This window comes from Camelus ferus, chromosome 13 (assembly GCF_009834535.1).
Source record: "Camelus ferus isolate YT-003-E chromosome 13, BCGSAC_Cfer_1.0, whole genome shotgun sequence".
Taxonomy (NCBI): Eukaryota; Metazoa; Chordata; class Mammalia; order Artiodactyla; family Camelidae; genus Camelus; species Camelus ferus.
Genome location: NC_045708.1, coordinates 94,833 through 110,128, shown reverse-complemented (window position 1 = coordinate 110,128; position 15,296 = coordinate 94,833). Strand labels below are relative to the sequence as shown.

Genomic DNA, 15,296 nt, shown 5'->3' with positions numbered 1-15,296 from the left:
ATCCCACTTGGTGCTCGTGTGGTGGTGCCGGTGAGGGTATCCCTCATTGTACCCTTTCCTAATAAACTGGTAAATGTTTCCCTGAGTTCTGGGAGGTGCTCTAGCAAAGTAATTTAATTCCAGGGGCAGGGGGTCGTGGGGACCTCCAGTTTGTAGCCAAGTCAGACAGAAGCCAAGTGGGTGACCTGGGGACCTGCTACTTGCGACCGGCATCTGTAGTGGGAGGCAGTCTGTGGGACTGAGCCCCCAGCCTGTGGGATCTGACACCATCTCCAGACAGTGTCAGAATGGAGTTAACCTGTGGGACACCCAGCTGTCACCCAATTGCCTGCTGTGGGAATGCCCCACCCCCCACATTGGGTGACCAGGGTGCAGTTTTGTGTGAATAGTAAAGGAGGCTTGCAGGAGGGACACAGGAAGGAACCTGGGTTTTCCGCCATTTATGTGAAGCTCCCTCCCTGGCCAGGCTCACCACCTGGGGTGTCCAGGGCAGCTAAGGCGGCCTCCTAACCTCGCTCCCCTTCCCCACGAGGCCTTGGCCCTCATGGTCCCCAGCCCACCCAGTCTCGTCCCCCAGACTCCCTCAGAGGCCACCCTCCTCCCCTCTCTACGTCCTGTGCTGCTGTCAGAAGTGACCTTATTTACCTGCTAGTTTAGATGTTTGTTGTCTGACTCCCCTACTCCCTCCTCTGTCCCCCAGCAGGAGGCCAGACCCCAGCCCCAAAAGTAGGATGGCTCAGAGCAGGGGCTTTGGGGCCCAACTCTGCCACTTCCTAGCTGTGTGGCTGTGCACAAGTCACTCACCCTCTCTGTGCCTTACCAGGCTCAACTATGAAACTGGGTCCTCCTGGCATCCATCTCAGGATGGACGTGTTTTGGAGAAGTGCTCAGGGGGACTGCAAGGGGCTGTTGTTCTCAGAGGCCATGTCTCCTGCATGTTTTCTCCTGGTGACCTGGGGTGGCAGCAGCAGACCCCGTTTCCTGGAGGGACAGGCTGTGTTGCCACCCCTACCTTGGGCTCCATCTGCAGGAGCCTAGGTCAGGAGAGATGCTGGCAGGAGTGACCTGACCCCTCTCAACCCTCTCCAGAGGCCCGCATCCATGTGAGTGTCCTCCCCGGAGAGCCCTCAAGGCCCCCACTTGTCTCCCAAGCCCCACTGGCAGGTTCAACAGTGCTGCCAGGGGGAGGGGCCGGACCAGGGAAGCCCAAGCCCTGACCCAGGTCAGCAGTGGCCACATCCATGACCTCTAGGGACATTCCAGAACCAGTCATTTCCCAGCTCATCACTCTGTAGCTGTCTCTGTTCCCCACAGGTGTCAGGGTAAAGCCCTAAGACCCCGAAGGGCCTGGCCTGGTCTCGGGGGCGCTGCTAGCAGGAGAGGTGATGGGAGGAGTCGGGGTCTGAGTTTTCACAGTGAGCGGGATCACTTTAAGAGAAAAGGGCAGGCTGCTGCCAAGATGGATGGCAGAGTAGCCTTCAGCTTGGGAAAGGGAGGCGCCTGCGGTCCTGACTGCTGGTCAGCATTCTCTGACTGGCACCTGACCTGCCCAGGAAGGTGTCCCTCACGTAGCTGGAAGCTCCTCAAATGCCATCTATTTGTGGCCTGGACCCTGACTCCTGGCAGGACACATGTGACCACAGGGCTGGAGTATTTTTGGCAATGGGGGTGGGGCCTGTGTGGTGAAGCCAGCACCATGCCGCTCTGGGACAGGCAGCTTGGACGCCCAGCTCCGCTACCCCAGCTGGCTGTGGGGTCCCAGGTATGGTACGGCCAGCCCCTCATTCCCACCCTAAGGGTTCCCAAAGCAGACAGCACCCATAGGGAACTCCCCTAGGACCAGAGAGGAGAACAAAGTTCAACGAGTCAGGAAGCCCCAGTGCCCTGGTCTCGAGGCCTCTCCATCTCAGGACTAGCCTGGCCAGAGCAATCTCCCACCTCCCTGGGTCCAGTGGCAGCTGACCAAAGGCCAAAGGGCATAGGGGCTGAGAGGTTAGGGGCTCTCAGCCAGGTAGGGTTGCCTTGGTTCCCTGAGACCAAGGGAAGGGGGGCTTTGCCAGCTGGGCAGGGCTGGGTCAGGGGCACAGACCCTGAGGATGGCCCTAAGGGGCCGGGGGGAATCAGGGGGCCCATTTCTGTCCTGGGACCTCTTGCCTGGGCCTGGGAAGAGCCAGGCTCTCCCTGATGACCCTCGAGTTGGCCCCGGCCAGCACCAGCACGACCTTGGTCAGCTCAGAGGAAGCTCAGCAGCCTGTCCCAGCCAAGGCTGGCGGAAGGTCACCACCAAAGTCTGGTCACCTGCTGAACACTGTAGCCTGCCCCCCATGGCTGGGGGTATGTTGGGACAGTCCAGGGATGACCATCCCCCAGCTGAACTGACTTCTGAGGGGTGGTTCTTGAAATGGGCTTTGCTGGATAAGGTTGGCCTTGGAACCGATGGCTCTGGAGGGAAGTTGGAGGATGTGAGGCTGCCCCGGCTGAACAGAAAGTGCACGAAGTTGGGGAAGAAAAGCTCCTCCTGGGGAAGACAGCTCAGACATGAGGAACCCTATTTCTCAGCAGACTTCACTAATCTAAAGCCGTGTTTGGTTGCAGGACTGCAGCAATATGTCATTGTGACGTTAGCATTTGCAGTCAGTTTGGGAACAGGGAAAGTGGGAGTCGTCGACGTTCTGACTCGAGGAAGCAATCAGGTTTGAGATCAGCCCAGCTTCCCTCTGGATTCCTGGTTTGTTCTGCTTTCTTTCAGGATGGAGGTGGAGTGCTGGCCCCTGAGCCAGGCAGTGGGGGGACACCCCATGGGGCGAGCAGGGTGGTGGCAGCGTGTGCCGGCTGGGGCCCCGGGCCTGGGTCTGTGAAGACCCTAGTTCTGTGGCTCATGTGCCTCTGCTGACCCGAAATGGAGAACTTCCAGTACAGTGTCCAGCTGAGTGACCAGGACTGGGCTGAGTTTTCGGCCGCTGCCGAAGAGTGTGGCCTCCTGCATGCCGGCCTGGCCTCTGGGGATGAGGTCTTGTCCAGTGACACTGACCAACGGGATAGCAGTGGCAGCAGTCCCCCTGGGCCCCCGCCCCTTCTCGAGGGGCAGCTGGCTCCCAGGGGCAGTGGCTGGCCCGGCTTGGAGGAGGAGGACAAGGCAGCCACCCGACAGCTGGTCAGCAGGTCTTGGCATGAGCCTGTCCTGGCCCTGGGGGCCGGTGAGCAGACACCCAGCACGTCCACACGGTCAGAAGCCTGGCTGCCCCTTGGCTCTGGTGCTGCCCCTCCCGTCCAGAGCGCCTCCCTCCCAGTGTCTTCCAGAGACGAGATGCAGAGGCTCATGCAGGAGCCAGCCCCCCGGGGCACTGCCCCAACTTCCACTGTTGAGCCTCCTCGGAGCTCAGAGTCCCCTGGCCGCAGTGCTGTCCCCCAGAGGCCCCATGGCAGCCCTGGAGCCCCGCCACGGAGCCCCAGCCGAAAGAAGAGGCGCGCTGCAGGCGGCAAGGGCAGTGGGCCCTCGAGCTCCCCAGGCTCTGCTCTCCCTCCGCTGGGCGGCCCCCTGCTCACTGAGGCCAGGCCCGAGGAGGGCCTCAGCCCGGCTGGGACCAGGGGGAAGGGTCTCCCGGCTGGGATGGTAGAGCAGACAGCAGGAGCCAGGCAGATCAAGCTGAGGCCAGAGTCTGCAGGAGCCCCTGAGCAGGTGGGCAGGCAAGGTCCAGGTGTGGACCTGTCTACACCTGTCCTTGCCACTGAGCCAGGTGCAAACCTACTCAAAATAACCCCCCGAGCTGAGCCATACACTGTGTCACTGCGTGACCTCAAGGCTCCTCTAGACGTCTCAGTGGCTAAGTCAGACGTGGCTCTGTCCAGACCTGCCTCCCAGCCTCAACCGGGCTTGCCTCTGTCCACACCTGCCTCCCAGCCTCAACCGGACTTGCCTCTGTCCACACCTGCCTCCCAGCCTCAACCGGGCTTGCCTCTGTCCACACCTGCCTCCCAGCCTCAAACGGACTTGCCTCTGTCTACACCCGCCTCCAAGCCTAGACTGGATGTGGACCTGCTTATGCCAGACCCAGAGGTCAAGCTGGAGGTGGACTCATCTTCATCTGTCTCAAAGACTATACCATGTACAGCTCTGCCTCACCTTGTTTCTGAGGCTGGGTCTGATGTGGGGGTGTCCACACCTGCTCCCATTCCCCAGGCTGGGCCTGACATGGTGGAGGCGGAAGTTGCCCCAGTGGCCCAGCTGGTTTTGAACCCTGTTCAGTCTCCAAGGGGGCACCAAGAGAAGCTTGGAGAGGAGCCCTCAGCAGGTGCCCCTGGACACCACACAGGGGAGCCCCACCTAGGCCCTGTCCAAGCCCCCAAGAAGAAGAAAGTGCGATTCTCCATGGCTGGGCCCAGCCCTGAGGAACCAGGGCCAGGAGAAGCCGCGAGCCCACCCTCTCCAGCCACAGCCCCCAGGACAGCAGCTGGGGGCCGCAGGGGGTCTGGAGCCTGGGATGCTGTGGCAGTTGGGCCCCGGTCCCCCCAGCCTCGAATCCTGAAGCACCTGCCTCCCCCTGCCCCCTCTGCCTCAGGGGGACCTGGGCCCAGGAGTTGCTTCGCGGTGACCCTCCCAGAAGCCTATGAGTTCTTTCTCTGTGACACGATCCATGAGGAGGATGAAGATGCCGAGGGGGCAGCAGAGGCTTGCCCGGCCCCGGCTGATGTCCAGTGGCCAGAGGTGTGCGAGTTCTTCTTCCAGGACTGCAGAGCCCAGAGGTCAGGTCGGCGGGAGGGCCACTCCCTGGCCCCACCCCTACAAGCTGAGCCTGTGCCAGTCTCTCCACCTGGAGACCCCATGCCCATCTCCATCCCTGAGGCCTACGAACACTTCCTCGGGGAGGACAGGTCAGGGGGCGTGCTGGGGCCTGCTGCCCTTCTCCAGATGCAGGCCATGGAGGCCCCCAGGTCAGTCTCCTGGGGAGTGGGGACTGGCACCCCACCAGAGCTTAACCCAGCCACGGCAGAGCAGCTCAACCTGGCCATCAGGCAAGCAGGTGTGTGTTGCAGGGGCCCCATGGCCTGTCCAGGACCTGGGAACACACTGTCCAGGGAGTTCAGCCAAGAGGACCCTGGGGAGGGGCAGGCCAGGACCCCGGGTCATGAGCTGGTGGGGGGCCTCTGGGATGATCTGGGAAAGAAGGACCAGCTCCTGGCCATCCCAGGACACAGTCTAGGTGGGGCAGCCCAGGCCAGGCAGGGCTTTGGCTCCTCACTGACCATCACCCCCAGACAACAGCAGCGCCTGCCCCCAGCCTGTAGCAGGGCAGGTGCTGGGACGCCTCCAGCTCAGGCACGCAAGACACTCCATTTCACATTCCCTCTGGAAGACATTTTTCAAACCAGGAAGTAGTGCCCAAGTTGGCCTGACTCAACTAGGCCACACACTAACTACCCTGTGACTTGGGATAGAGGTACCACGGGGAGGATGTGACTCAGGACAGACGTGGCCAGGACAGCTGTGTCCCAGGGTGGGTGTGTCCAAGTAGGGCAGCAGAGGCTCAGGACGTGCTTCTCTTTTAGAGGAACCCCGGAGTCCCCTCACCTCATTTACCTTCAGCCAGAATGACATGTGCCTGGTGTTTGTGGCCTTTGCTACCTGGGCTGTGAGAACATCAGATCTGCAGGCCCCAGACGCCTGGAAAACAGGTTTGCGGGCCCTGGGGGAGTGGGCGGTGTCCAGAAGCCAAAATGGAGGGGCAGTGGTGTCCAGTCCCACCTGCTGGGCCCACAGGGGTGCAGGGGGTCTGGGGAGGCACAGGTTTCTCCCCTGACCTTTCTCCTGTGTTGTGGACCCACCCCCGCCCCACCATCCCCCTCCCATCCTTCGAGGGCCAGGCCACGCAGGTGGGAGGTGGTGGCCAGGATGGGACGGAGCCTGCACTAGGCCTTGTGCTTCCCTTGCAGTCCTGCTGGCCAACATCGGCACCATCTCTGCCATCCGATACTTCCGCCGGCAGGTGGGGCGAGAGCGCCCCAGCCCCAGCCCCAGCCCCAGCCCCAGCTCCTAGGACCCAGACTTGGCACAGAAGACACAGAACAAGGAGACGTGCACGGGTGCTAAGGATGAGGTGCTGCCCTCAGGCCTTGTCCTTTGACCCATGGGTTCTGTGGCATCTAGGAAGGAGCCAGTGTCCTGGGTCCTGGCCCCTCTGGACGCCACCTGAGAGTCCAGCCAGTGGCCCAGGCCAAGGCTGTGCTCCATACCTGGGAGTGGGGAGATTTTGGAAGGCTGGGTGGGTAGGGGCCAAGCAAGGAGCTGGTTAGTAAGGTGGCCAGATTAGCAGATAAAAACACAGGGCATCCAGTGAAACTGGAATCCCAGACATGCAGTATTTGAGACGTGTTTATGCTAAGAAGTTGTTTGTGGTTTATCTGAAACCAAAGTTAACTGGCGTCCTGACCCTACATTGCTCTCCTGTTGGTGGGGGGGCACGACGGGGCGCTGGACGGAGCTCAGAGGGCTTCAGAGCAGCGGCAAGGCCCCAGGTGGACGTCTGAGCAGGGGGCGAGAGCAGGGAGGCTACGTGGCCTCAAGGGTTGGGGGGGGCACTGTCCCAGGGACGCTCTGCCTTGTGTACAAGTGGGCTGGGCTGGCAGAGGCCTCTGAGGCCTCTTTGACCTCTGAACCCCAGGGGTCTATGGTCAAGGCCTCCTTGGCTCCTGCCTGAGATGGTGAGCAGGTACCTACAGAGGCCCAGCAGGGTGGGGGTCCATAGGGCGAGTCTGGAGCCCCTCCTCTGGGTAGCCCTGGAGGAGGTGCTGAGGCAGAAGGCAAGGGTATCAGGGGAGGGACTAGAACCTGGGATTGTCCCAGGTCTGAGAGGAGCCAGAGGTGGGACAGGAAGGTGGGAGGGGCACTGGTGGTGGTAGAGCAGTGGGGACTGCCCAGCAGGGGCTGAGTGGGCGTCCAGCCCTGAGGCAGCGTGTACAGGTCCCCAGGATGCAGGAGATGCCTGGCTGCTGAGGACAGAACATGTGGACACACAGCCCCAATAAAATCTCCTCTTTCTTTCTTGTTTAGTCTCTTGCCAGTTACTCCAGACCAGCCCCACCCCCACTCACATGCACCCAGGCGACCCTCCTTCCTCTGCTTGTAAATGTCTCAGATCTTGCTGACCTCCGACACTTGTGCCCTCTGACCTCACATACTCTGACCCTCGCTAACCTGACTTTCTCAGCCCTCTGACCTTTACACCTGTGCCATCCTCCCTCTCCCAGGAGAAGCCCCAGCCCAAGTCCCCTCCCTCCTTCCTTCCCTGGGAGGCAGGTCGAGGTTCGGCCCCGATGGGCATCCAGTCACCTTGGCCAAGGCGGCCTCAGGGTGAGACCCTCCTGGTCCCTCCAGAGCCCAGGGCCACTCAGGGTCCTGGAGACTCCCTCTACCCTGCTGGGGTCAGACCCTGACTCGGTATCAGATGCCTGTGGCTCCACAAAGAGAGACCCCGGCCCTGTGGCAGACCCTCCTCCAGGGTCGGTGCTGGCAGGTGGTCCCGAGAAGCAGCCTCCTGGGTGCCATCAGATCCACTGGACCACCCCCCCTCCAGCCTGAGGTGCTCCTCGAGACCACTGCTGGTGGGAAGGGGACAGAGCCTTGTCCCAAATGCTGTCGTAGCTCCTGGGGGGACGGCCATCTGGTGGGGAGGACAGAGATGCATGTGCCTTTGGGAACCAACACCCGGAGTTCTCCCAGAAAGAGGCAGGGGCCTCCACTCACCTGGGGGAGGTGGCAGGGGGTCGGGTGAAACTTCCGTTGCAGGGGAGACCTGGGGACCCAAACCACAAGTCTGAGAGATGGGCCCTGGGAAAGGGGCTTGGAGACCAGCCCAAAAACCTGCCAGACCCCACCCCCACCTTTTCCTCATGGCCCTCCCTCTTCCCCACTGCCCTCTTCCTGCCCCTGCGACTTGGTCTCTGCCCAGCCTTGCTTCCTGGTTCCATCTTTCCTGCTCCCTCAGGGTCCCGGGACAACCTGCACTATTTCCTCTACCCCACAGAATGCCTTGCCCAGGGTGGGGCTGCTACTCACAAGCTGAGGGGAGTCTGGGGGCCGGGACCCCTGGCCCTTGATGGAGCTGCGATGCCGCTGAGAGGCTCGGGACTGCAGGGTTCCCTTCTCGGAGAGCAAGTGGGGGCCAGAGACTCCCGAGCGGGCGTCCGAGACAGGCACAGACACAGGGACGGAGAGGAATGGGCTTGAGGGCTCAGGTCCAAGTGAGCTCTGCATCGCACTGAGGAACTGCCGGGGAGCGCTGGTGACTGAGGCCCCAGGCCGGGCCCTTCGTGTAGCTGAGGGGTCCCTGCCCCCAAAACCCCCTAAGCCTCCTGTCATGGCCTGAGCAGACCTCAGGCTTTGGGCATCCTTTCAACCTCAGGCTGTGGGCACATCAGCTCTTCCTGTCACCCAGCAGGGACTGACCTCATCTAGGCCCCGGACGTCTGTGATCTTGTGGTGGGAAGTGGCAGGCGGTGTGTAAGGATCAACGTAGAGGGGGGAGTGTGGTTTCTCCAGAGAGTGGTCTGGGGCCTCAGGGCTTTCCCCCAGGCTCAGCTACAGGCAAGACGCAGAAGAGACAGGTTTCCTGGAGCTGGAAGTGGCCCAGCCCTCCCTTCTCTGTGCAAGAGGCCTCTGGGAGGCTCCAGGACCAAGAGAGGCCGGGGAGGTGGGGGGCAGGAGGGGATCCAGGCCTGGAGCCGGGGTCAGCGCCCTGGGCTCACCGCTCACCTTGGTCAGGTCCAGATGCAGCGGGACGGCAGGGCTGGGCCCCTTGCCCCGGGCCTTGCTCCTGGGTGATCGGCTGCCACTGTTCCGTCTCAGCTTTGCCCTCTGCCCGCTGGCGCTGGTGCAGCCTGAGTTGGCTTGCTCCTGTGGGGACCAAGGACCTTCCAGAATGTTCCCCGTGGCCCTCTCCCACAAAACCCTCTGAGGCTCCATGGAGCCCCGTCTAGTCTCCCCTGAGGAACTAGGGTCCTACTTGGGATGGGCCCCAACATAAAGTTACCTCATGGTCCCTTACCCCCTTTCTCTGCCCATTGCTCCCAGACACTCACCGGTGCAGGCTGGGCAGGGCAGCCTTCAGTGGACGGCACTGACCCAGGGAGGGCGTGGCTGGCATGAGTGGAGGGGGCTGCCAGGCACCCTGAGTCCCAGCTGGCCTGCCCGTCGGAGGAGAGTGAGCCTCGGTCACCGCCCACAACCTGGGCAGCAGGGTAGGGTAGGGATGAGCCAGACGGCAGGCCCTCTCTCTCCACCTACCCAAGCCTAGACCCAACCTCCTGTTTTCACCACCCCCACCTGACCCCTCACCTGTGCAGGCACCCGCAGGCCTGGGGCGGTCCCACCCCTGCAGCAGACCGTCTGCAGGCAGAGCAGCCAGCGGCTGTAATCCTCGTAGCTGGCGCAGACCACACGGATGGCATTGATGAGACGGCCTGGTGCACAGACGCCGTCAGGGGCCTGGCGGGCAGGGCCTCCTGCAAGGCCCTAGTGCAGAACCGGGCACCGAGCAGGCTCTCACCCTCCCTCACGGCCTGGCCCCCACCTTCGATCAGGAAAGAGCGGATCTGCTTCCCCCTCTCCTCCAGGTTGACGTGGATGGCACTGAGCGGGAGCTCCCCCTGCGGGGCATGGAGCAGGGACTGGGCCTTAGCCAGGGAAGCAACCCCTGGGGCTCTGCCTGTGCCCACTGCACCGTCTTGCTTTCCAGACGCCAGGCAGAGGGCAAGGCAAGACCAAGGCTGACATCCTGAGGGAGGCTGGGCACTCCCTGTCTGTCCTGGGGGGTATCTTCACCCCCAGTTGCCACCAACAGCTGACATAGACAGATGCTTATGGGGACTGGTCCCCTGGGTCATATGCTAAAATAGGGGTGGGTGGGAAGGGACCACGAGGAAGCCCCCATATGTGTTTCTCAGTGACTGAAGGCTACAATCACCCCCAGGCTAGGGGGTACCGTGGTGCACGTGACAGAAACTCCAGCCCCAAAGGACCCTCACACCATGCCTACGCACACGCATGCCCCTCAGGCACCAGAAAGACGCCTGCTCAGAGGTACAGGCCCCTTTTAGGGGCACTGGAGGCCCCCATGCCACCCACCCCAGGTGACGGGTCTGCTGGTGGCTGAGGACCCTCTAGGATGTTATGGGGTGCCAAGGCAGGGGCCCCGACTTGCTCACATCGGGCTGAGACCAGATTGACCAGGGCAGCGGGCTGGATGGGTGGGGCCGGTGCTCTCTGTCCCAACAGGCCCCGAAATACAGGTTCCTCCTGAGCCGCTGCCCCCTCCCACCCCCACGCACAGTGCACCTCCCCGGGGCGGGTCCACAGTGGGCGGGACCCACCTTAAAGCAAAGCCCATCTGCTTCCTCAGAGAAAATGGCCAGGGAGGTAGGGTACAGGACCAGGAGTCGGTCCCATTGCTCCTGTGAGGAGGTCAAACGGCAGAGTAGGGTCTCCCCCAGCGTGCGCCCCTCCCCCATCTCCTCCCATCTCTGTGCCCCCACTCACTTGTGAGGGCAGATGCTGCAGCTTGACCCTCGAGGCACAGATGGCGCTGCCCACTGCCTGGTGCCCTGACGCAGTCCGCAGCTGGGTCAACCTGCGCTGCAGAGCCCACGGGGGCTCATCCTCCGGGGGGCCCTGGCAGAAGGGGGTGAGGGGCAGGTGGACGAGGGTGGGGTAGGAAGGGGTAGTGGGGCTCCCAGCACTGACCTGTGGCACTGACTGGCAGCGTGGCAGCCCTCCCACAAGTGCGATCTGCTTCTCCAGGTGGTAGAGCCAGCGGCCCAGCTCGGCCTGGCTGGGGCAGAGCACATGAAGGGGGGCGGGCAGCGGGCCTGTGGGGAGAGGCAGAGGGGGCTGAGCCAGCAGCCCACAGGAAAGGCCCCTCAAGGGTTAGGAGGAGCCCCTGAAGACCTCATGCACAGCTCTGGAGGCCCCCCACCCGCTACCCTCCCCCAGCCCAGCAATGCATGTGTGCCCATCTGAGGAAACGCCAGGGTCCTTCAACATGCTTAGAGTCCCACCAAGGTCCTGGGGCCTCGTCAATGGCCAGGTTCACTGAGCAGCCTTAGTGCTCCCGCCCCCCCCCCCCCAGGGGCCGGGCAGCACAGGCAGCACCACTCTGCGCACCTGTGATCTGAAAGGCATGCTCTCTGGACCCCTCCAGTGGGCAGACGCTCAGCTCCATCAGTGGTAGCAGCCCCTGCCAGAGCACAGCGGGAGGGAAGGGCTAGGGGCCCCCAGCAGGACCGGGCCACCTGCCTCTCCTCAGCTCCTCCCTCCGCCCACTTCCCCTCACCTGGAAAGTGAGTCCCTCGGAACCATGGGCCTGGAAGTAGAGGTGGGAGGGGAACAGCTCCAGGTAGCAGTCGCTGATGTCCTAGGGGAGAGCAGGGCCAGGGTGTGAGGGCGGGTGGGGGCAGGCCCCAGGGTGGTCCCCAAGCATGCCCCTCCTGGCCCGGCCCCCACCTGGCTGTGCTGGAAACGCAGCTGGACCTTGGCGTAGTGCACAACCTTGCCCAGGCTCCTTACGGCTGCCCTCCGTCGCCCCGCCTTGAACACACTCAGGAACGGCTGTTCCAGGTTTTCTCTCTGGCTCTCCAGGCCCGGGATGTTCTGGGGTTGGGGCAGAACTCAGGGGAGGAGGCCTGACCTGGGGCCAGCCGCCCCAGTCCAGTCACACAACACATAGGTCAAGAACACACACACACCATCACATGTATGTACAAAACCCTGTACATGCACATGTTTCTTCAAGTGAAAAGAGTGCAGAAGACACACACACCCACGCAGAGCCTCCTGCTAGTCACAGAATCACAGAATTCCATTCCATGGTCTAGTGGTGGAGTCAGTGAAGTTTGGACTCAACGGAGATTTGTCAGCCTCACTACTTCCTAAGCTGTGTTCCCTTATTTTGCTTTTTCAGCCTTCCGAGACTCACTAGTCAGAGGGGGATTCGGGTGTCCGGGTGAGATGACTCTCCAAACCCTCCCACACCTCCAGCATCGCTGGCAAAGGTTTAAAACTCAGTTCTACCAGAAATGGGGGCTGATGTGTAGTGTTTGCCGATTTCCCTGGTGTGAGGACTCGCGTCACTGCCCGTTTCCAGTGCACGACCAGCACTACTGCGTGGCTCCAGTCGCCTACAATCTCCCCGGCAGTGGAGGCAGGTGAAGGTCCCGGCACTGGCCGAGGGGGCCTCTTCCCTCACGTCAGGCGCACGCCGGTCTCTGGCTTCACACTTGCTGCCCCCTCTGCCTGGACCACTCAGCCTAGCAGCTTTTTACCCCGGCCAGCACTGGGCTCAGACTCATCTTCTCTGTGAGGTCCTGTTGGCGCCCTTCTAACAGTCCAGCCTTCACTGACCCCTGCCCACTGCTCCTCCTTTGCACTTCTCCTCAGCACCAGCTACAATCTGACTCACTGTGTGTTTCATTTATTTGCTTGTCACCTGGCTCTGTCACGGGGTGGGGGCGATATAACAACAGGGCCCGTGTCTGTCTTGCCCACCACTGTATTCCCAGGGGCCAGGGCAGGCCTGGGATGTGCTGGAGGTTCAGTGCCCGCCTGCTGAAGGGAAGGAGGGTCAGTGCCCACCACCAGCTGATCCCGGCACACAGAGAATCCTCTATAAACAGGGGCTGGATCATCAGAACAGGAGTCAGACAGGGACGGGTGCCGAACTGGGGCTAGAGGGGCCGAGGTCTGGGGCTCAGGGGGAACTGGGGAGCTGGCAGGGGCTACTGTGCCCTGGCCAAGCTGGGCCACCCCCTGGGCAAGCCTAGGAATGTGAACAGACAGACTCAGCTTCCCGGCCTCCCTGCCTCTGGGTGGGGCCTCCTGCACCCACACCCAGTTTGGGGAACCATGCTGGAGAAGACCCGTGAAAATAGGCCGTGGAGCAAGAAGGGCCACACAGCTGGGCTCAGCCTTGGGCCTGTGGCAAGGCTGGCTCACGTGTGGCTGCAGAACCCACTGCAGGGCGAGGCTCGAGGGGAGCTGGCTCCTCCCCCAGCCCCGCCTCCCGGGGTTCAACATGCCCAGTCCCCTCTGCAGCCACCAAGTCCTGGCAAGGGAGGACCAGCAGCACCACACTATGTGTCCTGGGCCTGGACAGAGGGAGTTGAGGTCTGAGATGTGGCCATGTGAGGGACCTGGGCCAGGCCTTGACAGAAGTACCCTGGTCACTTCTCTGAGGCAACCTGGTTTCTGCAGCCAGCACTTGGCCGCAGGGACCCCTGGGACCTCAGGAAGTGGAGGAAGGGGCAGACCCCAGCTTCCCAGCCTGACGGGAACCTTTGGAAAGGTAGCCCTGGAGCCCGCAGCAGCTGCTGTGAGGACCAAGGAGTGCAGGGCAGTGCTCCTGGTACAGTCACAGACATTGTTCCTGGGGTGGGAAACCGGGCGATTATCTCCCTCACACCCCACGTATAGCAGAGCCTCCCCCAACCCTTGTCAGCCGTGCTGGGTTAAAGGCAGGGTGTCTCTCCCCTGGGCTAGCCGTCTGCCCCACAGGAGCTGGGCAGGTGGGTGGGGGTGTTGTTGCACTCAGAGGTGGCCAGCATGTGCTTGGGAGCCATGTCCTTGCTGTGTGGCACAGGGGCTGCCATGGGATGAAGCAGCGATGGACGCTGAGGAGCCACCCCCTTGGAGAAACTGGGGCCGAAAGTTGGTGAGAAGCTGGCTCACTGTCCACCGGAAGCCCCTTACCCTCTGAGTGACAGCGCGGCATTCCCAGCCACTCGTCACCAGCACCACCCGTCCCCACGCAGCAGCAATATGGATACACGTGCTTGTCCAGCCCCAGTGTGCCCGGACTCGCGGTCCCACACCAGGCCCCAGGCGGGGGCGGACACCAGGGCCCACAGGCAGGGCTCTGCACGGTGGCCCCGCCCCAACTGGCCGGCGCTCATCCCACTGACTCAGTCCCAGGTCTCAGTTTCAGTCTGCTCAGACTTTCGGCCGATGAGCTCCCCAGGGCAGGGCTGTCCCTACTTCCTTACTGTGCACTGGACTGACTCCTGGGGCCAACAGGGAAGACCCCGTGCCGAGCTAACAGGACACACACACACACACACACACACACACACACACACACACACAGACCACCACTGCCACACCCCCTGAGCCGGGCACGCGACCCCGCCCTGCCGCTCACCGTCCCGGGGATGTAGCAGAAGATCTTGTCGGTGGTGGTGTCCCCGTCGGGGCTGGCCTCGGTGCCAAACAGGCCAGCCAGCTTCCGCACACCATCCTCTCTGGGGACAAGGGAAGTGGGGGCTCACAGCCTGGTCCCTGAGGCAGGTTGAGGGAGACCCTGTGACCGAGTGGCCATGGCTGGACCCTGCCCTCCTCACCTATTTCTCTTCAGCGAGGGCTTTCTGGAAAAGGAGGCCCGGAGCCTCCTAGGGGCCTGAGGGATGCAGTGGCTGTTCCCCATGGGCAGCAGTGGTGACTAGCCTGAGTAGGGCAGGTCGACAGGTCTGGGTCCCTCGGTCCCAAGTCTCCTGCCCCACCTCCCGGGGCGGGGCTCCAGGCTGGCTTGCCCTGCACCCAAGGGCTGGGGAGGGCGGAGCCTTTCTGGGAGGGATCTAGCCCCTTCCTGAGTCTGAGCCTTTCAGTTCTCTGCCCAGGGTCCTCCACATCTGCCAGCCAGCCTGGACGGTGGAGGGGGGAGAGGAAAGGCCCCGTGAAGGGCCCCCAGTCTGTACAGGAGAGACTCAAAGGCATGGTTTGTAGCTGCATCAGGCTGAGTGTCCCTACAGCTGGAGCCCTGTGAGCCCAGGGACTCCCCTTTCAGACACCCCCTCACGTGAGCACACATCCTGTTTCCACCTAAATGCCAGTCTCTGAGTCACCAGTGACTGGAAGGGGACGTATGCTTGCTCTCAGCTGCCCAAGTAGGAGTTTGCAACACGGGAAGGGGAAGCCAGGACCCTCCTGCAGCTTTTTCTGCCTCAGCCCAACCCTCACCCCCAGGTCAAGGTCAGGGTCCCCGAGGTTTAACCAGAACCCAGGAAGGAGGCCATGACCCTCCCAGGTGTACCTGGGACCACCATGGTTAGGTCAAGGGGGATGCTGTGCAGTCTGAGGTGACACAGGCCACGGGGCCTCTCAGGATCAGGCTGACAGCACACCACACTCACAGTCGGGTGCTTGTCTGGGACACGCAGCCCTGCCCCACTGGATGGGATGGTGCCGTCTCAAAGCCCCCTGGTGCCAACACAGTGCCTCAGCCCAGCCGCACAGCTGCCCTGGGCCCTCCCGGTCA

General features: G+C 62.5%; 2 protein-coding genes across 3 annotated transcripts; one reads left to right on the top strand and one right to left on the bottom strand.

Annotated features, from left to right (window-relative positions):
• The first annotated feature begins 2,862 nt into the window (after nt 1-2,862).
• On the top strand, nt 2,863-7,043 carry PERM1 (PPARGC1 and ESRR induced regulator, muscle 1). The gene is made up of 3 exons (XM_032494835.1): nt 2,863-5,021; nt 5,548-5,673; nt 5,932-7,043. The coding sequence occupies exons 1-3, from the start codon at nt 2,900-2,902 to the stop codon at nt 6,033-6,035; spliced, it is 2,352 nt and encodes a 783-aa protein (XP_032350726.1). The 5' UTR covers nt 2,863-2,899; the 3' UTR covers nt 6,036-7,043.
• Nucleotides 6,296-14,781, bottom strand: PLEKHN1 (pleckstrin homology domain containing N1). 2 transcript variants are annotated; one of them, XM_032494846.1, is made up of 16 exons: nt 14,383-14,780; nt 14,184-14,283; nt 11,495-11,641; nt 11,325-11,405; nt 11,156-11,228; nt 10,736-10,860; nt 10,532-10,663; nt 10,366-10,446; nt 9,567-9,642; nt 9,332-9,456; nt 9,076-9,222; nt 8,750-8,890; nt 8,444-8,575; nt 8,054-8,263; nt 7,742-7,790; nt 6,296-7,658 (listed from the first exon to the last, which is right to left on the bottom strand). In XM_032494846.1, the coding sequence occupies exons 1-16, from the start codon at nt 14,463-14,465 to the stop codon at nt 7,543-7,545; spliced, it is 1,818 nt and encodes a 605-aa protein (XP_032350737.1). In that variant the 5' UTR covers nt 14,466-14,780; the 3' UTR covers nt 6,296-7,542. The 2 variants fall into 2 exon arrangements, with proteins under 2 accessions (XP_032350737.1, XP_032350736.1); XM_032494845.1 differs by having other exon boundaries at nt 10,532-10,860; nt 14,383-14,781.
• Between the last annotated feature and the right edge of the window lie 515 nt (nt 14,782-15,296).